This window comes from Lepeophtheirus salmonis, chromosome 13, assembly GCF_016086655.4.
Source record: "Lepeophtheirus salmonis chromosome 13, UVic_Lsal_1.4, whole genome shotgun sequence".
In the NCBI taxonomy this organism is placed as follows: domain Eukaryota; kingdom Metazoa; phylum Arthropoda; class Copepoda; order Siphonostomatoida; family Caligidae; genus Lepeophtheirus; species Lepeophtheirus salmonis.
The window spans coordinates 1,197,089-1,220,618 of NC_052143.2; the positions used below are offsets into that span (position 1 = coordinate 1,197,089).

A 23,530-nucleotide genomic window follows, 5' to 3' on the forward strand; every position below is an offset into this window, starting at 1 on the left:
GAAAAAGAAGCCTGTTTTTACAGTCAGTCAACTCTCTATTATTATATATTGATTATAAAAAGTAATGAATAGAGTTATTTATATGCAATTATGCAAAGGATATCGTAATCTTCTGAAGTGTGGGGAAGTTAGTCATTGACTTAACTAATAATTTGTACATATAATGCTCAATAAAAACTAAAGTTTTAAATTGATGTATCTATCATGACAAAGAATAGAAAAGAAACGATTTTGAGATTCTCATTGATGCAATATTTTTTATTTAGTTTTAATAATACATTTTCATTGTAATCAAATTAAAGAGTTTAACACCAAAGTGAGCATAGATATTGTACATTACAATGATGACTGTAACTTCCACTACTGTGAGAACTAGATAATATCATATAATAGAGAATAACATATCACTAACTACTAACTAACCCGTGATCACAATTTATGAAGACTACATTTAACAGTTAGTGAGGAAGACACGATAATACTCAACTAATAAATAATAACAAATTTTAAGAGAGAAACATGCAACAAAAAATGGTCATCACTTTTGATACAAATGATCACAAATCAGGAGCAATACGATTCATAGAGTAGAGGGCGAGTTCATAGCCCATGAAGCAACATGCATTTGCGGGAAAAGCACGTGTCATAACTGGGACAACGCCCTTGAATAGTGCACGAGGACCCTCTTCCTTCATTAAATGACGATACACATCCACTAATCCAGAGTATTTTCCTTCAGGAGCTACAAAATAAAGAAACATTAGTAGAATAATATAGAATCATGAGTTTGCAAAATAAATCGCACATTAACATGAATGTTGTTTGCAGATTTACTTATATATATATGTACATATTACATATCTCGTATGAACAAAAATGTTATTCTCAAATTCCGTTAAAACTTACATTAAGTTATTTTCCTCTCTCCCCCCTTCTCCTCTCTCGACCCTAACACATCATGAGATAAGGCCAGATAACTTGTTGTATACATATAAATAAAGTTTTATACTAGTACATATAATATACACACAACTATTTGTCTTTGAAAAATACACAAGAAGAGAAGTTGTGCAAAGGAAGAAAGAAAGAAATAGATAAAATATGTATAATATTCTTCTCTAATACAAAAACATGTGTTCATTATGACGAGAGAAAAAACGAAATTAGAGAACTTTCAATTTAATGGATATATATAATTGTATTCAGTGCCGTAATCACAGTTTTGTTATTGGGTGACGGATTTTAGCAACTATGGATGACTCATCATAAATAGGTCGATAAATAATACTATAGAGCGTTTTGACGTCAAAATTTTGAGGGACAAAACAACCAAGTTTTATACTATTTTAAGGAAATTAATGAACTATTTGATGTCAAAATCGGAACAATAAATAGATGGACGTATACCGCATTGTCTATTAAAAAAATATCGCTCAATTCCTTATTCTATTTTATTATATATATGACCCTAAAATGTATTAAAATAAGTAATTACATCGTTATACAATATTATTTCCGTATTGCATATACATATTAACTATTATAAAGAAATGAATAAGAAATTTAACTTAAACTATCTACTTTTCACGTCCACAATCGATCAAAAACAAAATCAATTTCTAGTAATTATTAGGGATTTTCAGTACATATTACTAAAATTTCATTCATCCTTCATCACTAGCATAAAATAGTTTTCAATAGAAGTGTTATGGGGTTTTTTCCCTTCATAAAGGCATTTAATGGAGTTTTATTCATTTTACTTAGTAAAAATATCAACTTTGAGCCCCAAGATGGCGCCTCCTTAAATTATGATGCAATATATTACGTCAGTGTAAATGCTCTATTGAAAAAAATTATTGAAGAGGCAGTGATTACGGCCTTAAAAGTTATATATGTATATTTTAAATTCTTATTACCAGTTTGAAGACGACTTTTCAAAACGTCTGGAGAAATGGCAATCCCCCAATGACACAGTCCGGCCATACCTCCAGCAAAGACCGTTCTTCCAATTCCTATTTGACTTCGATCTCCATTTGGAGCCAACATTCTTTGAATCACTTCATAGGAAGCGAAATAGCCCCCACTTCCAGGGACATCTGGAATAGAAATTAATATAAACCCATAGGAATAAGGATATCAAATAAACCAAGTTGTAAATTAATTATTAAATAGAAAAGAATAAGAACAATATTTTACACAGAAATGAACCTTTCGCAGGTGTGCAAAGATTTTTTTGTATATTTTAGCAAATAACAATATTCATCATTAATACATATAACATAAAAAAATAAATAAGATTGACCCACTCCTCCTGAAGATCTAAACAAATTTTCACATCTTTACCTGACAGTATTAGAATGCTCTTATAGTAATTATTATGCTTTTGTAAACGCATAATTTACACCTAAAAGTGAAGCAATGAAGGCTCTAAGTACTGCCACGTAAGACGAGTCAACTTGTCCATAGTATAATAGCTTCTTTGGGTAGTAGAATGCTCCGCCAGATCCACTTGCGTTAATAGATATATATATGAACCACATCTTTACCTAACAGTATTAGTATATAATATTTCTCTAGTTAATGATTTAAATTTGATTTAAGACTTGGGAAAAAAACAAAAAAACCTCAACTTTTAGTTCATTTTCTAATCCAACACTGAAAGGTAAGACGAAGATAATATACAAATAATAGGTGAGGTGTTGGTGTAGTGACGGTGTTGGAGAAGCAGATAAAAAATCTTATGAAATATTATCTTAGCAACAATAATTATTAACATAATGATACCTCGTCAATTACAATTAGTACATATAGAAACAGAGAGAAAAAGATGCGAGATTTCCTTATCATGGATCCTGACGACGAACATGAGGACTGTTTACTTTAAAAAATAAATAATGTTTTCGTTGCGATAAGTTAACTGATAAAGTCGTTCAACTATACAGAATCCCTGAAGAAAAAACTCCCTTTCATCAAAATCTTTCTTTGGGTAGGGGTTAAAGAAAAGTAGAAAGAAGGAAGTCTTTCATTAATTGAAATGATATTTAGGCAAAAAAAAGTGCATACATCATTCCTAAGTTATTAACTCCTTTGAATCCCAAGCTCTCCATTTCCTTATATTAATGAGGGGTTATCTAATTAAAACTAATATGTTGACAAATTAATTATGTACACGATATGATTCTATAATTTCTTCAAGTGTCCCAACCTCAGGTTATCTTCTCCACACCCCCTCTTTAAAAAATACTAACCATAAAGAAATCATCATTAAGAAAATGATACTGTCTTTTCTTTCTTTTGAAGAGACAAAGAATAAATAATAGGAATGACCAAACAGGACAAGACTAAGTACATATACATATATTGATTCTAAAAAGATGTACCATGCAGCTAGTCGGAGAAATGTAAATCCTATCCTCCTAAAAAATATTACATATTTGTAATGACGACAAAGTGGCCACCAAAAGCCAGAAGGAGGGGGGAATCAGTTTTAATTTATTGAGGAACACGGACATGAGATGAAGTTGTGTATGGAATTAAATGAACTATTATTTAATGTAGAGAAAAAGAGATCATCCACAGATATTAGATGGATATATCATTCTGTGCGTGTCTCCCTTCCCTCTCCTACTCCCAGGAGTAGGAACATTACGAAAAAAGGAAGTTGAATAAGAGTCATAACTCAGCATAATAAAATGGACTCTGCATCGACAGGGAATAGTGTCAATTAGAGTATTCATTTTTGCAAATAGTGTATGTGAAAGAAGACTCTGCTGACGTCACAGGGATAATTCTTTTTCTCTCTCCTGTTGCAAGATGAACGAGCCTAGCGACTCAAACGACTCGCAACAAGAGAAAAACGGGTTTTCTCTCTCTGTCCCCCCTCAGTAAGCTCTTTAATTCCGTATAACGTGATAAGAATTAGTAGCAGTAAATGGTACTTCCCCCCCCCCAAAAAAAGAGTCAAACCGTGTACGAATAATATGGTAGATTCGGGACCTTGCCCATATCCACGGAACCTCCCCCAAATAAGCGCAAAAAAATATACATATTGAATAAATAGAAAATAACTCATTACCTCTTAATAGAGTTGCGGCCGTTCCTCTGTAGACACTTTTAAGTCCTCCTTCCTTAAGTAGGGATGTGAAGACGTGGATGGGCCCATTGTAGCGAGGGGCTCCTCCGGTGGCATGTTGAACCTAGAAGAGCACTGCATATTGAAGCACATATCATATTATGTAAAGGAGAATGAGAAAAAGACTGTAGAAACAAGTGGATCAAGTAGGAAGCTAAGGACGACGAAGCAACTCCCGGCAGGAGCGATTCTCATAGACTGCATTTTAAGTTGTTAATGGATGAAATAGAGAGGGGGGAGTGAGTGAAGTAGGGAGTGCTCGCCTTTAAGGGATGGATCACACTCACACGACATATTAATCTCTGAAACCGAGTTTTCCTAGAAGTTTGTACCGTGTACGTACAAGTTACAACAATACTCGGGGCGTGCACCTTATTAATTCAACGCCAGCCCGGACCTTAGGTTCCAACAACTCGGAACATCACGTCAGAGTCAACAACGGAGAATCTTCCTCCCCTAGTACGTACATACTTTTTTACTTAGAGAGAACACGCTATTGCAGAGTATGAAATATTACTATGTAATTCTATTAACAACGAGGAGTGAGGATTAACATTTATCAATTATTAAATAGAGCTCATCCATTTTTAAGTACTTTTTTATTATTTATTAAAGAGTTTCCAAGGATTTGGTCGTAATTACTAATTAGTTGTTACTCTATGACTTGGTGAAAACACAAGTACGTAATATAATATGATTTTTCAGAATAGGCCCTTCTTAAGCGTGTGCGCTAAAAAAACAGGTTCTCAAGGGAAGCCACGTGTATGTCACCTATATTATCATCACATCATTGGCGACAATTTAAAATAATACGAGTTGAATTTCTTTATTAGATGGGACATATTATATAAATCCATGAAATAGATATTATATTTGTTGTCCCAACTAGAGGGGTCATTAACGAATAAAATGGAGGGTATCCTTTGCTTCTTCCTTTTAATTGACACGCGCTTGGGGGAGGATTTATGCACTGCAATCCTATGAAGGAAGCCAATCAAATGGCTTCTATTTCTTTTCTTTTTGTCATCTCTTTTTAACTTGATAAGAGACTAATGATAAAAATATTGTTAAAAGAAGGAGAATGGACACTCAAGGTTCTAAATTGAAAGTTTACGGATCTTGAGGTATTATTTTTTGTGTATGTTTTTCCTCTCGTTTTTTTTTTTTTTTTTTTTTTTTTTTCGCGTTAATAGCCTCAAAACAAGCTATCCTTTTCTCTCTCTACTCCTTGATCCTACATTCAAAGTTTCAAATCCAAACTGTTTCTCTCTCCTCTTTTTTTGTGTTCTGTATTAATAAATAATTAATGACTATGATATCAACGTCATATCATAAAAAATTAATTGCAGAGGTCTAACTTACAAGTCACTTACCTGTAGTATGCACTTAATTCTCTCACCGGGCGCAGTCACAATGGTCGTAATGACTCCTGAGATCCCTCCAGCAATGAATAACTGAGGAATATTAAGCTCTTCTGATGGATCATTTTGAAGGAGTTTCTTTCCAAGACCAAATCCCATGAAACTTAGAGCAAAGAGTGGAGCGGATCCCACTATGGGAGCACCCATACCTGATTTATTTAGAAACTCATTAATTATAAATATGTGTTAATTAAAATTAATAGATTTATGGAAATGTGTACGTTTTTAGATACATATTCTTAAAGATGACACCAGGGTGTGGATTGAATTTCAATGTTGATTATACTATTAACTGTACGGGTTGTTTTTTCTTCTTCTTAAAAATAACAATATTTTCACAAATAATATTAATTATACTCATTATTTTTCAGAACTAACCATGTTTAACCCCAGATGTGGAATAACCCATGAGCTTTTTCTATTTACCCCCAGCACTATGTATAAACACACTAAATAATCTATATGTAACATTGAGTTGAGGCTTTTTTCATTGTGAATGTTTTTTTATTATTGTGGGACATAACTCATAATTTTTTTTTGTTTTCTGACTTTAAAGACATAAAAATCCCCCAAGGAACAAAAATAATGTCTCTCCTTTAATTTTCTTCAAATATGTACCTTAGGAAATGAAGAAGACAATTTGCTCTCTAACCTAAAATAGCCAAAGTTTACCAGAGGCGTACGCAGGATTATTTATCTATATATTTGAGGGGGGGGGGGCTACATCCCCTCCAGCCCACCCCCTGTAGACCTGTTGATTCCCTGTTTCATTTCCCAGTAAAAATAAACCACACAAAAGCCGTAGGCAAAAGAACAAAATCAGCTCTACATTTATCCAAGATTTTGAGATATCTTAGAACTTGATTCATTTTATATATATATGCCAAAGGTGTTTCTTTAATAAATGATCTTATAATTTTCTACAAATCATGAAAACTTTATCCTTTAAAAATGATGTGTCACACCTTAATCTACGACCGTGTTTCTCAAACTACGTGCTACAAAGTGTATCTTACTTTGATTTATATGTTAATAACACTGCAAAATTGTTCATTAAGATTTAGAAGCACTGTTTCATATGTATCATGGGGAGTAAAGAGATTATTAACGTGGAAAATGAGATGGGTAAACTTCGTCTCGTGTTCGTCATATTTAGTCTTTTTTAATATTGCCAAGAAATTAAATTTGTTCTTATCAAATGAACCATTCAAAAATGTTTTTGTTTCGTTTCGTAATCGTCAAAGAAAAAGCACGAGTTGGTGAGTTCATTTTGTCTTGTCTTGAAATTAACCCTGATGTGGAGGTCCATGGTGCCCCAATACTTTTCAACTAAAAAAAATAGTTGTACCACCATTGCCAAAAATAGATAGTATCTTTTCTATAGATGTACTTCCCCCATCTAGGAAAAGGTTATCAAGCCCCTTAAGGATAGGAATTTTCAAAATTGGTCAAGTACTTTAAAATTTTTGATCTTGTTACTTTTATTTAATAAAAATGTGGAATATTTTATGGATGACTAAATAACAACAAATACTCATAAATCCTCATTCTTATTAATCATGTACGAGTTTGTTTATTTGTTACTTTCAATACGATGTGATGACTCTAATTCGTTTCGGACAAGTTAACATGAGCTATTTCAAATTCGTACAAAATTAAAGAATATTTTCTAAAATATGCATATTTAATCCTAAGTTTAATATCCTTGTAACATCCCTTCTCATCCCTGGGACCATAATCATGTTTCAGTTTTATGGGAGGATATTGAATGCACGTATCTTAGGCTCGCACTTGATTGTAAGAAATAAGAACTCCACACGTTGTTAATATCTATCTTCTATCTATATTAATAAAATAAACTATGTCTGCCTTTTGTATGTAACTTTGTTGAAAGTAAGTCATTTTTGATTGTGGATACTTGATCTAATAAATAAAAATGAAATCAAGCATGCACATCATACTAAAATGATAAATAAAAAGTATTTATAAGCAATAAAATCTCATAGGCGTTTAGGTCAACTCATATTAAAAAATGAATGGGACTTTATATGATGTTTAGGAACAAGCTAGAGTACTCTCTAGGTCAGAGGTCGGCAACCAACGGACCGCGAGTTAATTTTGACCTGCACGCCATTTTATAATGGAGAATCATCTAAATATATGCATACTAATCCACCCTGTCTCTGCAGCGATAGCTGTTTGGTCCTCTGCCATGACACTACATATCTGTTTGGGCCCTACTCTCAAAAGGTTGCCGAGCCCTGCTCCAGCATATCAAGTCATATTAAAAATGTTTTCTCAAGCTCTTACTATTTTTATTTTTGGGGAGAGAACATTTAAGGTTTGAGTAGCTACATGTGAGTGTGCTTATGAAAAATAGAGAGTAACAGTAAAGATTTGCTAGGGAGTTATCATTTATATTATTAGAGCCAAGGTTAATAGAAAATACAAGGTTATACCAAAACGCTTTTCCGACTGATCTTTGACTTCCACCACGCTTTTTAATAGTGACGTCAAAATTATATACTGATACTATTACATCATATAATTTATAGTAGTATATACTGTAAATATACCGTTGTTATACTCTTTGACGTCAACATCTGTCTGTTTTCCCCTCTAGTTGGTATGGTAATTATGGTCAAATTAAAAATTCTAACAAACCCGATTATATGATGGTTAAACCTTTTATTTCAATTCAACTTTTATTAGAGCATTGTTTATCTATTCTTCGACTGATAAAAACTCCGGCCAAAGAAATAAATAAATATATTTAAAAAAAAATGAAGAATATTTGAAAAAAAAAAAAATGAAATATAACATTCTGCTTTAAAAAAAAAAAAAAAAAAAAGACACTTCAACAGTAAGAAAAACAAAAAAAAAACCCACAATTTATCTATGCTCACGGTTATACTGGCCTTGCCTAGGGTCCACACTTTAACCTTAAAAAATTAAGGCCTACACGGACAATTATTTTCAAAAAACAAGTATCGGAAATGTATTTTTTGGAAAAAGAAAAAAATATATCATTAGGTCCTGCAGACGGTAAAACCAGCCCTGTTCATGTCTGCTGTCAACGACTCATTTTTTTTTGTTAGGAAAGTGTGTCTGAATATATGACGGATATAGGTGGATTTCATTCATGGATTTTTATTTTCTAGTTAAGTAAATAAGTAGATGATTTTATACTGTTGTATATAGAATCAGTACGTGACCTGAATTAATCACTGATTTTTAAAATCCTGGATGGATGATGATTCTTTCAAGAAATATACTCAAAATTATTTTGATATTATAATGAAGATAATCATAACTATCAACTCAAAAAGATTTATGTAGGTAAATGTGTATAGACCATGTCTAATATCAAGAATATGGTGTTAGATACGAGATTAACTCGAGCTTTAAAAACCCTCAAGTTTACCTACATTGATAACTTTCTGATCGTCAATATAACTCACTCGAAAGACTAACTCAAAAACTACCAAACTCGAATGATCATAACTCGAAATATTAAAGTATAAATTAATCTCAAATCCAGTTGTTTCTAGATTTATATTGAGGTATTTCTTTGTTCTTTTTTTAGGCGGGATATTTTATCTTTAGTCAAATTGGGAGTTAGTTTTTTTGATTGCATTATAAGGATTGTTTGATGGTCAGGGCGTCCTGCATCCAGTGACACCCTGACAGGATCTCAAACTTAATTTTTTTTTTTCGAAAAGTTCAAATGACTCGATGCCATCATTTCTTTGATATAAACTCTGATTTGAGCTTGAATTTTGCAAGGTTAGGTTGATAATTTTGTATGTCGTAATTATCCTGTAAAATCCTATTGAGTTTCTACGTGATACTAGCGCCATGGATCTGCAGACAAGTCGAGCCGGACGTGAAGCAGTCCTGTTTGAAGTATTCAAACTGACTTCATTGTTGAACATTGATTTTATCAATTCCATGATGAAAAATATTTTGAATTGCCTCATACCTTTATTGGAACTTGTTTACTTGATGACTCAATGCTCAAAAAATTGACCCGACTCAATATTCAATTAATCAAACTTGATAGTTGTTATAATAATTCGAATCCAACACTAATAAATAATATGTACATAAGCAAGTTCATCAAAACGGGAAGAATTGTATATCCTGAATGAAATCCTTATTCTTCCCCTTACTCGTTTTATAAAAATTGCAACTTCCAAATGTGGATGCATATATTAGGTTGGAGAAAAAGTTATTTCGTATTTCCCGCTAATTTTTTTAAAGCTGCCTATACATTCTACATCATTATTGATCACATCGAATCATACAATAAACTATTGTAAAGGTGTGATTGTACACTACAAACGCTTTTTGAACAGTATTGCACTTGGCTTGTTGAGTCGTGAATTGTCGTGGGTCGAGTATGGAGGTCTCAAAGGATGAAATCCTCCCTATTTTACATTTTTACCACCTAAAAGGGAAAAACGCGCGTTGAAAGTAACCAAGAAAATTGGCGATGTATATGGGGATGATAATCTTTCGGTCGTGCGACACAAGAGTGGTTCGAGGAATTACCCTCCCGCTCGATTCTGCCCTCTACTGTGAACAACTCGACCTATTGATGCTGGTAATCGCTCAGAAGCGGCCAGAATTGGTAGAAGCTCGGATGGGAAGTTCTTATGCATCCACCTTAACAGTTCCAACCTGTACAAACCTACCTATTCTTGTCTATAGCATACGCGCTTGGGGGTGCAAATGTGGTCTCAATAGAGGCCTCTGAAAATTGGTCGTCCGAGTTTTTGCCAATATGGACAATGGTATCTACGAGAAGGGAAAGTTGGATTGTCGTGTGGAACGAGTCAACAATCAAAATTTGCCATACTTGGATTAAATTGGATAATTGTAACACTTATTATAAAGCATTGAAATAAAACGAAAAATACAAAATTACTTTTTTCCCCAGGATACTATTACAATAACTAGTACATGATATACCCACTCTTTCTTTCTTCTGCCTTTTTTGACCAGCTAAGGGCAATTTTTGTAGAGTAGAATAGTTGTGTGAAATGAATTTATTTCATCAGAATAATAATTAATAAGTAAATAAAGTCCTTGTCATTCCTTAAGACATTCAATATGTGAGCAAGTCTCCTATAATAATACATGACCTTTCCCCCATAGAGTAATAATAGTGGATCATTGAGGAATCTCAATTACAATTCCCACCACACCTTTTGAAATGCAACAACAATGAAAAGTTGCGTAATTACTTTACATGTTTTCATCCATAGTTTGCACCCGTCATACTAACACCAACATCATAAACATGCTCTCAATCAGCAGCCAGATAGTCTAGAGGGCCAGGAAATTACTTGAAGCTCGGAGCACATTGAAGACAAACTTCAAAGTAGTGGAACAATCAAACAATCTCTAAAAGCTGGCACAGAGGCTTTTGAAGCCAATCTAATAATGAAAATGACTGGGCCAAGTGGACAGTGTCAAGGGCCGTAAAAATTACCCGTGATAAGTCTATAATACTTGACTTACTCAGGTTAAAATAATTGATTTACACCCCTTGATAAATCCTAAAAAACGAGATATCGAGTGAAAAACAAGTTTCTTGACCCTCTAGACTGTCGGGTTGCTGACTGAGAGTATGTTTATGATATTGTTGTAAAAGGCACAGACTATACAGAGCAACCTCCTTTCTTTTGGCTTCCATTTTCTACTTACTAGTATTTAATTTGACCAACACTTTTAAAACTATCACGTCAAAAAGTTCGAACCGGATGTAAAAAAAAAAAAAAAATGCCTACGAAAACTCCTCTTAAATTTCATTTTAATACCATTCCAATACTTTTCAAAGACCCTATATGATGTCATTATTATTAAACTTCCATCCACTTTGACTCCCCGTCCCCATATTAACCCCCACACTCTGAACATTTTCTTCTTTTTTGAGGTTCAGAATGTTTGACCTCATTATTATTTTTCTGCTTTGGCATGCCCTTGAAGACCTATCACTTTCCCCAGTTTGAAAACCACTGCATTACTTTAGTTGGTCAAAAAAAGAAGGGGATTTAAAAAGTGCACCTTCCATATATAGGGTGTTCTTTACTCTAACATAAAAAGCACAAAAAACACTTCATATACTTCTTTCTCAGCTGTCCATTTTATTCTTTTTTATAATGCTTTTTAAATAGACTGAACTATCCCGAAATTACGTGAGCATTAGGTTAAGTGCCCCACTCGTCGTTTTCTGTTATGTCCAATGCGCATGCTGTGTGATAATGGTGAAAAATTAGGTAATGCCAAGGTTAATAGAAATACAATGTTAGACCATAATGTAATCGGGTTTGCTAGAATTTTCAATTTGATTTCTTGTACAGACTGCTGGGTAAGACAGGCATATTATGGAAAAAACACGCAACCTATCATATTATATGACGTCAATATAGCTAGAGTGTTTGGTAAGACAGACAGGTTTCGACAAATCATACAACCAATCATATTCTTGAACGTCACTATTATAAAGCATGGGGGAAGTCAAACATCAGTCGTACATACGTTTTAGTATAACCTTGAATTACTATTAACCTTGGGTAATACTAAGATTAATAGAAATACAAAGTTATACCATAACGCTTTTCCGACCAATCTTTGACTTCCACCACGCTTTTTAATGATGATGTCATAGAGAATAACTCTAACCAAGAGTAGGTATGATTATATGTATGGCACTGCTTGACTGTTACTGTTGGAGTACTGCTGTTACTCTCAATGACGTCAAAATCTGTCTTTCTTACCTAGCAGTTGGTACTATACATCAAATTGGAAAAAAATTATAGTAAGCCTAATGACATGATGGTCTAAACTTGTATTTCTATTAACCTTGGGTAATTCACTTGATGGAAAAAAATTAATCATGAGAACGCGTGATTAAAATGCCTCGGTATTGAATTATAATAGTTTAATTAAAGTCCTGACATTTTCACTATCAAAAAATTTATATTCCATTTCTAAATATCATATTTTTAGTTTATACAGTAGAAACTGACGTACAGGCTTAATACGGATATTTGTTTATAGTAGGTGGGGGGCTGTATGAGGTAAGATTTTATTTTATTTTAGAATGGGGGTTTTAGCTTCCAAATAGACTATAAACACGTATTATGCAAAAAAAAAAAATCAAATCTTGACCTCATAAACAAAGTAAGCAGGCCCATTTTATGCCATCCCGTCCCGTGTTTTTTTAAACTTCTCGATACAGTATTATCTATGTCTATCTTCTATAATGGGTAGATAAGCAAATACTTAATCTGTTGGACTTTAGACGTAAAATGCTTTTGAATGCTCAAGTTTGATTTTAGTCCATAAATCTATTTTACAGCTGCCACGTCCGTTAGTTTGCCAAACTCTTGAAAAATTAGCAATTAAACTGAGCTATAGATTATTTTCTTCATTAAGACAAAAATTCCTTCTTTTTTTTTTGGGGGGTCATTAAATGAATGAAAAAAAGGTTTTCATTGTTTCGTTCGAAAAAATATGAAAAATTTCAAAAATCCAGAGCTGTTCACAAAAAATGAAATTTGGAATTTCAAAAATACAAAATTTGTTTTTACAAAAGAGTACAGTTTTTGTATAAAAAATTTTAAAATTCAATTTCAAGTATCAAATTTTTTTTTTTTGCAAAAAAATTATTATATTTTTTAGAGAAAAATTTCAAAAATCCACACCCAACACAAAAGTTTATTTTTTTGGGGGAAAAAACTTCAAAATCCATAGTTATTCAAAAAAAAATTCCAAAATACACAGTTTTTTACCAAAAAAATAAACTTTTTGGTAAAAAAAAATTCAAAAATTCATAACTGTTTACAAAAAAGGAAATTTTTTGACAAAAAGTTTAACATTTGATATTTATTTTTTTGAATTTTTTTCCAAAAGTTTAATTTTTTGTAAGAAACTGTGTATTTCTGAAATTTATCTTAATTTATATTTCTAATTTCGTCAAACTTTTTGACAAAAATTTTCAAATATTAGATTTTATTAAAAAAAAATTGAATTAAACTTCAAATATTTAATTTTCTAGTTAGAAGCAAAGTTGTTTTTTTTTGGAGGGGGCTAGCCCCCTCCAGCCCAACCTCTACAGACACCCCTAACGAAAGTGACATCACTCAATGAACGAGATATTTTGAAAGTTAGAAGGAGAGGAGATCAAGGTATTGTTACATATATAATATAAATATAATTAGAATCTGTCACCTATCATTTCTCACCCAATTTACGTATTTCATATATTGTATGGCCACACTCTGCTACAAATATATAATATATGTACTGCTGTTAAATATACAGTGGTGGTCAAAGAGAAATGCTTGCAAAGAAGTACATAAGTAATCGATGTTAAAGCTATAAAAAGTAGAAAATTACACACATCCTTTTTTGACTCTAGTTATATGCATACATACATTTGTAATGAGGGAAATAGAATGAGGAATTTTGAAACAAATCCAAAAATAATATTTCCTTTTCCGTTCTTCCCCTTCTTTTATTTTTGATTCTTCTACCCAAACGGAAAAAAGAGGAAAATATGAGAGTTCACCATGATGACACGAACTTATATTTAGTGTATTCCCAGGGACGTCCGCAGGATTAGATATATACAATTCTTGGTTTGGTTTTTGGATTTTTTTTCAAAAATCCATAGTTATTCTCAGAGAACTATTTTTTTTTGCAGAAAATAAATAATCCAAGCTGTTCTCAATAAATTTCAGAAATCCAGAGTTGTTCACAAAAAATAAAATTTTTTAGAAAAAAGTTTCTAAAATTTAATTTTGAATATAAAATTTTTTGAAAAAAAATTTTAATTATTAAATTTTTCAGAGAATAATTAACAAAATTCATAGTTATTCTCAAAAGTTTAATTTTTTGGAAAAATTTCAAGAATTGAGAGCTGTTCACAAAAAATTTCTATAATTTAATTTATATTTTTTTTCAAAAATCCATAGTTATTCTGAGATAACTAATTTTTTTGCAGAAAAAAAATCCAAGGTATCTATAATAAATTTCAGAAATCCAGAGTTTTTCACAAAAAATGAAATTTTTTGGGAAAAAATTTCTAAAATTTAATTTTAAATATAAAAATTTTTGTAAAAAAATTTTAATTATTAAATTTTTCCAAGAATAATTAACAAAATTCATAGTTATTCTCAAAAGTTTAATTTTTGGAAAAATTTTAACTATTTAATTTTTCAGAGAAAAATTTCCCCAAATTCACAGCTATTCTTAAAAACTTAAATTTTGTGTAATAAAAATTCAAAAGTGCAAAGTTGTTAAGAGAAATCTGAATTTTTTAGAAGAAATTTCTAAAATTAAATTTCAAATATAATTTTTTTGTAATGTTGAATTTTTCCCAGACATTTTTAAAAATTCATAGCTATTCACAGCAATTACAGTTCTTGGAAAAAAATTTGAAAAATTAAATTAAATTTCAAATATGAAATTTTCTTGTAAGAATCAAAAATGCATTAAATTATCAAAAAATAAATAAATGAAATAGCCATGATATATCAAATGGGACTAGGGAATCGACAGCTCAAAATAAAATACAAAGGGTCTTTTGTTGTTCTATTATCAGTTAATTGGTACCAATTGTTGCCAATGGTGAGACTATTCTTCAATACTAGAGGAAATCATTATTAGTTTGACAAGAACGAATAACGATTCAACCAATCAACGTTGTGAAAATCCAATATAGTAGAAAATTAAGGGCTGACAAATAAATTAACTGTAAATTCTGTATGTAGGGTAATAAACTGACCTTCAATCTTGTCCAGTACTCTGAGGACTTTTTTTTACAAATAATTTTACAGTTGAAAATCGTTTACAGGTTAGAATCAAACTAAACAAAGTAATGTCAAAAACATTTCTTCTTCAAAAAGAAGAGGCACAATGTATTAATATTTTATTAAATTTATTTTATGTCATAATATTAAGAGGACCGACGCTGATGGAGCCTCGTGTCCTCTTTTTTGGAAATCAAAATATGGTCAAAATGATAGGGAGATATTCTGAGTAGTATTTGTATGATGGACCGAAAGTATAGAATGAATCCTCAAGGAACCATTCAAGGGTGCACCCCTGTTACTGGGAGATAGAGGGCCTTTTGGATGATCAATGATGAAAAGTTGTATGATACAGGCTCATCAATTCCTGATGTCATTTTAATCAATCTGCCCAGTCAATTCAACCATGATCGGATAATCCTTACCCTTATATAGACCACGGACTCCCTCATTTCGCACAGTTTTTGAAAGACAGTCCATAGCACCATTATAGAGAGGTTGAGTGCCTGGGGATGGGAGGGGCATGGTTTGAAGTCGAACCTGTGGAAAGGAGAAATTAAATTATGGATTTGAAATAGGATATATGTATAAATCATTAATTTGTAAGGCTATCATAATATGTAGATACATGAATCTAACATAATTATTTGGGATTATGGAAATCTAGATTATGAAGATGAGAAATTCTAACTGTCATTATCGTTTTGTGAATTTAAATGATTATTTATTTTATTAGGATAATGATTTGGAAAGGAGCAAAGGAAGAATGTTATAAAAAGCTTTGGCTGTAAGTCTAATTATGTAAGTGTCATTGGATGTGGGAGAAAGTCCTATACAGGGTCGTCCGCAGGATTATTACTATTTTTGTTGTTGGGGGGCTTGATTTTTTTACAAAGAAAATTAAAAAAATTTAATTCACAAAAAAAAAATTTTTAGAAAAAAATTCAAAAATCTATAGTTATTTACAGGAAATTATTTTTTTGGAAAAAAAAAAAAACATAGAAAAGTCCATAGCTCTTCAGATAAAATTATTGATTTTGGGAAAAAATTATTTAAAATTAAACTTTTTGGAAAAAAAATTCTAAGCTATTCACAGAATAAAAATTATTGTAAAAAAATTTCATAAATTAATTTTCTTAGAAAAAAATTTGAAATATTAAATTTTTTGGAAAAAAATTAAATAATTCATAACCATTCATATACATCAAATTTTTTGAAAAAAAATATTGAAAAACTAAACTAAATTTCAAATATTAAACTTTTTGAAAAAAATTCAAATATTAAATTTTCTTGTAAAAAGCAAAAATTCTTTAATTTGGGTTGGGGAGGCAGGGGGGGGGGCTACAGTCCATCCGGCCCTCCCTCTGTGGACGCCCCTGCAATACTGAGATCAATCAGACTGAGTATCGAAACTCAAGTCTTTCCTCCCAAGTACTTTTTTTTTTTTTGAGACTTCAGATCTCTTTTGAGCTCTGTACTTTAGCTTTTGATAAACTTTTTCAATTTTTAAACTAAAGTACTATACTATAAAAGAGTGTTCTAATATTTGGAACATTTTTCAAGAACCTATGTACAACTAAATCGAAACATGGAACGGACTTAATTTCCCTTGAGTCCGTACAGTTTATCTCTACCATTTTTTTTTCTTCTTATTGTTTTTTATCATATTTACGTTCCGTATCGATACGAAGGTGCACTTTTGATACGAAACCGCCCGGCTCTGCAAAATACTCTGAAGTCGTTGAATTTTAAGTGCAAGCCAAGTTTTCAAAATAGGGACTCCATTTCTAGTTTCCATTTATGTAATCCTACTAAGTAATACCATACTAGTTTGGCTAAATATCAAATCAGGGGCTTTGCTATCCCTAAAAAATATCAAATCCATTATGTAATTACTTATACAAATAGGTTTATAAATATAATAGCAGACAGTGACCGCTTTGCAGGACGGAATAGAAGGGAATGGAAACAAGGAATGAAGTTATAGACAGGAAGAGACGTAGAAAAATAAAGAGGGAGAAGAGAAGATGGAAGAGATCAGGGCCACGGAGTTGTTATAGAAAATGACGATTCCGACACACATTTTTAAATAATCTATTTTACTGTTTATATAAGTACTATTGAGTCTAAAGACTATAAATGTAGATTTAATTTATAGCTAAAATAGATAGTTATTAGTTCTATGCAGTAAATACTTTTGCCATGTATAAAGAAAATATTTGGAATATAAGATATTTAACAAGATGAACAACAAATGAAATGGATCACAATCTATCTATTGCCAATACATTCATTAGTTTCTGAACATAATTGACGGACTAGTAACCAAGGAACAACAATACAATCAACCACTCACTGGAACGTTACACTTTAAACTGATGACATTGACTATTCACTAAGTAAAGAACTATCATGGCTATTGGCTATCGTCAACCGATTTGTACCGACTCTGCAGCCCAGGAAGAGACCGAGGAAAAGGGCGAGACATACCAAAAAAAATAATTATAGGAACATGCTTTGAGATTTTATAAGTTTACATGCTAAAACTGATCTGTTCGATCATTTTGGATTCCATGAGTGATAAAACCATCAACAGACATATAAATATATATAAGATATATTACAAATTTGAGAGGCTTCAAATACTTTTAGGGGCTTTAAGCCCCCATAAAAAGGTTAGCAACGCCGCTGTATCAAAGTATGCATAGAATAAGAAAACAAACTGATGGATACTGAGTTTGTAAGGGGGGATTTGGCATGTATTCAATATCAACTACATACATACTTTCTCCTCATTAAAAGTATCATTTTAAAAAAACAAATAAAAATTAGTACAAATTTCATTTAACGTAATTTTTTTTCTATTAAATTTCCACAAAGATATGTAAATGCATTTTTCCTTGTATGATCCATCTATGTACATATGTCTTTTCAGAGTCTATTTCAGAGCAGTCAACTAGGTACTCCCCTCCTGGATCAGCATGAATGTACTATGTATATAACAAGACTCTACATGTATCTATAAATAAGTGAGTCTGCTTTCAAATGGCCGAGGCTGTCACAGGAATGATATTATTTATAAAAAATTACTTATATGTGACTAGTATTCGAAAAAAATAAATTCATTTCGAAAGGAATTTTTTTTTTTTTTTCATTTCAAGTAGCTCCTGTCTCTATTTATATGTATATATATATATATCTCTCTCTGTGTGTTAGTGTATGCATGTTTCGAATATTTTAGCTTTCACTTATTTTTAAACTAATGATACTTCAAAACGAGTAAATAAATAAACAATAACCTAATTAAACTCTGAAGGCAGAGATGGGTAAAATTTCTATATATGTTTGTTTATAGGAGTAAATATTTGCCAAAATATGTGTGTATTGAGTCGGAAAAATAATAATAATAAACAATAAAAAGTGTGAAAAATATAACTTGGATTAATTTGTGATATTTAACAAATATCATTTTTCTTGTCCCATTATCCATTCAAAGTCTATGCATAGGCATACATATAAATATAATCATTTGAACAAAGCGTTTGAAAATGCAGTATTGAAGTATCACTAATTTGGTTATTGTCATTATTGTTCTAAATAAATACAAGTCTTAATTGAAGAAAAAACATCTATTAGACAAGTGCTGTTTTAGCTGAATGATTTATTTCCTAACCAACACATTTTTTTTTCAATGGAACTAACAAAAACTAATCCCAAATAAAAGCTGAATAATAAAAGAAGTTTTATTATTCCATATAATCGCCTTTGGCGTCAATAATGGCCTCCACTCGACTTCGTGATTGGGAGCAGGTATTGATGACAGTCTTCTTTGACATATTCCGGAATTCTTACCGGATCTTCAAAACTCATCTCGTATTTGTTGTTGTAGAAGGATCTATTGTTGTGTCACTCAACTGTACTCCATACAAAGAAGTCCACGGGTTGGTTTTATTTTGCTGCAGGATGGTGCCACTCTATATCGCTTTGTTTACAAACTTATTACTTATAATTTAGAACACCAATTTTATTTTTCAAAGAATTGTCATATGATTTTAAGGGATTTGTGTTATTCTACAGTCCTGTCGGGATAAGAACTCACTCTAAATTTGGTTGACTAATTTCAAATATTAATGGGTATTCTGTTCATTCAATTATAGAAAAAGATTAGACGATGCATTTTCGCCGATTTATTTAATTTACCGTGTATCTTTTCAGAAGGATTGAAGATCAAAGAGAAGCCTTCTCAAATTTGTATAAAAGAGGCTTCAGTCCAAGGATATTTTCGAAATTGAACTGATATATTTCCTGACAAGGAGGGTTTAAGGTTTTTGAAACTATTTAAGGAGACTGGCAACGGAACTCTATGAAAAATAACACAAGAAGTGATAAAATCAGTACGGATGAGGATTCTTCGAAATCCATTGAGATTGTATAACAAAAAAGGCTAAATATATTTATATTTCCCAAGATTTCATACACAAAATGACCTAGCCAGATCTTATGAGGCAGGTTTATAAGCCTAGGATTCGTCAATGTTTTCAAAAGTCTCTCAGGCAAAAAGAAGAAATCGGGCTCCTTCGCTGCTTCAAAAAATCATCAGAAAGACTCACCACATCACGATGATAAACTTTTTAATCTGGAGGCTATTAAGTACCGTAATGGCAAGGATTCATACCCAAAGACATCAATAATGTCCCAGAGGATAAAAATAGTGACAAGCATGGCCGTCGGTTGAGCCCTTCTAAAAGTTTCTGAAGACCCCCAAAGGTCTTATCATTAATATATAAAGATAACTTATTTATAAAAGTACTGATAATTTTTGGGGCCAAGTCCTGTCCCCCGAATGATGAAAGTTAGCAATGCCGCTGGTGACCAGACAGATCAAAACCTCATCTGTGATGTTTGGGGAAATTGGGTCCTACTCAAAATCAACTCCAATATTTATATTTTCACCATTTTGTACAGTATTTTTAAGCCTTGCTTTGGTATAATACCTCAAGCGACTAAATGTATGAATTCCAGAAGATTTCGCTCCTACTCATTGTTTAAATATGACCCAAAAGAGGCTTTCATCAAATTTCTACTTTTGGTCGGAAGCGAAAGATTTATGGCCTCTTTTCTCCCTAGATAAAAACCCTCAAGATTTTTACATATGGGGTTTTTCCACAAGAAAGTTTAATACCAAAACCTACTCAAATATTGAATTGTTGCAGTCACCCATTTTCCGATAAGGGATTCTATTGCAGAAAAAATGGACTCCTCCTGTATATCTCTTTGGAAAAGATGAAAGCAGTCATTGACAAATATGAAGCCTACATTGAATAATCGTATTTAATAGTTGTAGTATAATATGTACTTAAAAAGTACATATTTATAAAATAAGTTATCTAATTAATTAATTTTGTATTTAATTGGCAATTAAGAGGGTGCACGGTTATACACAGAGAAAAGAAAAAATATACATATATAAAGATCTGGTTCCCTACAAACGAAAACATTTCCTACGCCCTGTTTCCATGAAATTTAATCATGAAATAGGGCAAAATCCTTTAATATGCCTTTTTTTTTTCAAGACAAAAGTTGAATTTGTATGTTGTAGCTTTTCCTCTACAAAATCGTTAGACTTTATCTAGCCATATGCAAATGTATAAAGATTTTATAGATAAGCAAATTATCTTAGATCCATCTGTATAATAAACACTGGCTTTTCTAAAAATCTTATCGATATTTGCATTTAATTAGAAAGAGATGTAGAAAAATAGACTTATTTCAAAATAGCCTTATGATTAAACGATTATTTTATATCAACTTCTTCTAATTCCTCAAAATTATTATGTTGATTCAATTTAATAAACGTAGTTAAACTAGTAACTTTGGTCTTGAAAACATGTACAGAGTGAGAATCCAAAGCTTGGAGTAGCATGAAAAAACGTGATTTTTATGGAATCAATCAAAGATAACTCAAAACCAATCTTTAATTTGATTAAATATAATATTTAGCTATATTTTTTTTATTAAATATGACCTTTGTCACAAGAAAGTACAGCCCCCACACGCCCGAAAACAGCTCTTGAGGCCTTGTGAATGAGAGGTGCGATAAAGATTCTTCTCTAATATTTCTTAAACTGCAAAGGCAAGCAGATTGAGGTCATGGACGGAGGAGGACCACAGAGAGATAGTCCAGAGATAGTAAGTATACTTGTTGATGAATAAGTTTTTGCTTCTTCTAGGCTGTATGGGACTTGACTGTTTCAGCTGTCGTTTTGGTTACGTAATGAAACCTTGTAATCAAAAACAATGGGGATAGAATGGAAAGTAGGCTTCGTGCCCTCACTCTGAACTTAAAAGAAAGCTAAATGAAGAAAGTTCAGATCCATTTCCCTATAAATATGATTAGTTAATTCATCGTCGTTACACAAGATATACATACATATATATCACTATTAATGCAAAAAAAAAAAAGAAGAATAATCATATTAAAAGATTGTTGATGTACTGATTCTGACATACAATATACAAAGGTAAAGTGTTTTCAAGTAGAAGGGATAGAAAATCCACATAGCTATGAAGCCATTAAAAAGCCACAGTAATGAAAACATGAATAAATATATATACTCAGGCATGGAAGCCATATTATATTTGAATATACAAGGAACGTATCTATGTACATAATATCTAGGTGGAGGACAGACTCCAACGTCAGCAATTTTAAGTAAATATGACTACTATGTACATATCATATATATAATACTTCTTCTTGAAAGATAAGAGACGCTGTTGTTTTCTTTATTTAAAAAAAAAAGTAATGATGATTTTACATACGAAATAAGATTATGTATTTAATATACTTGAAGAGTAAGAAAGAGAGGGAAATCAAATAATATTTTTTTCTTTTTCTTTTGCAGGGAAAAATAATATTATTGACTATTTGATAAAATAAAGACTAAGTTGGCTTGTTCGTTCCTTCTTCATTCCGCCCCCCTCTCTCCCCACTGCTCCTGATAGTAGACATAGGAGAGTATGATTATCTACTTAGTTACTTGCTACATTCTAGATCATCTATATCCTCTATAATACGAGTATAATAATACTAAATGTCAAGAAGAATAAAAATCTATTTCGAAAATCGATTTATCTCTCATTAATTAAAAAAAAAAAAAAATAACGATTTCCCCTTCCTGCTTTTTCCTCACTATATACATACCGGGTGCGGTGAAAAAATCTTTACACTTTCAATCTAAAACTTTATCACGATGTATTTCAGCAACCATTTGTAATGGGGTATGTCAATAAAATGAAAATAACTAATATGATGTCTTGGCCACCCCCAAATCATTGATGTACCCCCCCCCCTTGGGAGCAATGATGGGTTCCAGTGGGCCACTGAAGGCCTTGCACCCATTGCGGATGAAGTCCTCGGACATGACATCCCAGTGCAGGTTGATGGCGTCCTTGAGGTTGTTGATATTTGGGTAGCGGACGGTACAAACCTTGGACTCAACCCACACCCAAAAAATGAATGGACTGGCGTCTGGTGAGTAGGAGGGCCACATTTTCATTGGTCACAAAGGCAAGTTCTCCTCCAACCCCTTCTAGGCCTTTTTGCACGTGTGTGCAGGAAGTCTTGCTAGAAGTCCACGTTCATGTCCGGGTTCATGTTGGAGATCCCCAACTGCTTTGCAATCTCTGTTGATTTCTTGCCAGTCTCCAAAAGGTTGCTGACCGAAATTCGTTGGTCACGTTCAGATGGCATTTTCTCGGCTTCTACGACACTTTGGAAGATCTAGTGTTTGTGTGTTTATTTTTAGTATTTGATCGGAAAATTTTTACCGCATTCACAAAAACCGTGATTTATGTATCAAAAACAAAGTGTAAAGATTGTTTATCCGCCACATGGTATATACATCCCATGTTACGTAGTACATTACGACTGTTTGTTTTTCAACTCTTATCAAATTCCCATAGCAGCTAGGTTGAATAATGTGATAAGGAAATAAATCCCATTTTGCAAAATTCCCTTGTTATTTTTGTCGCACGGCAGGATCAAATTTTTTAAAAATGATCTTTATTTTGTCAGCAGGTCAAAATAATTAGATGTACACTTTTTAAACTATAGAGACGTTTCACGTGACCTCACAATTTTGATGACGTTT

General features: G+C 32.0%; 1 protein-coding gene and 1 long non-coding RNA gene across 2 annotated transcripts in view; one reads left to right on the forward strand and one right to left on the reverse strand.

The window, feature by feature from the left end:
• Positions 1-237: 237 nt before the first annotated feature.
• Positions 238-23,530, reverse strand: part of colt (carnitine/acylcarnitine carrier protein colt, mitochondrial) — a 39,666-nt gene continuing 16,373 nt past the window's right edge. Inside the window, exons 2-6 of the mRNA XM_040724291.2 lie at positions 15,803-15,917; positions 5,506-5,702; positions 4,076-4,196; positions 1,917-2,096; positions 238-742 (exon numbers count right to left, since the gene is read on the reverse strand). Of these exons, the coding sequence (XP_040580225.1) occupies positions 558-742; positions 1,917-2,096; positions 4,076-4,196; positions 5,506-5,702; positions 15,803-15,917 (798 nt within the window). The 3' untranslated portion in view covers positions 238-557. The remainder of the gene's footprint in view (positions 743-1,916; positions 2,097-4,075; positions 4,197-5,505; positions 5,703-15,802; positions 15,918-23,530) is intronic.
• LOC121128702 (uncharacterized) lies at positions 4,195-6,480 on the forward strand. The gene is made up of 2 exons (XR_005868252.2): positions 4,195-5,256; positions 5,326-6,480. It is a non-coding gene; the product is annotated as an uncharacterized lncRNA (long non-coding RNA).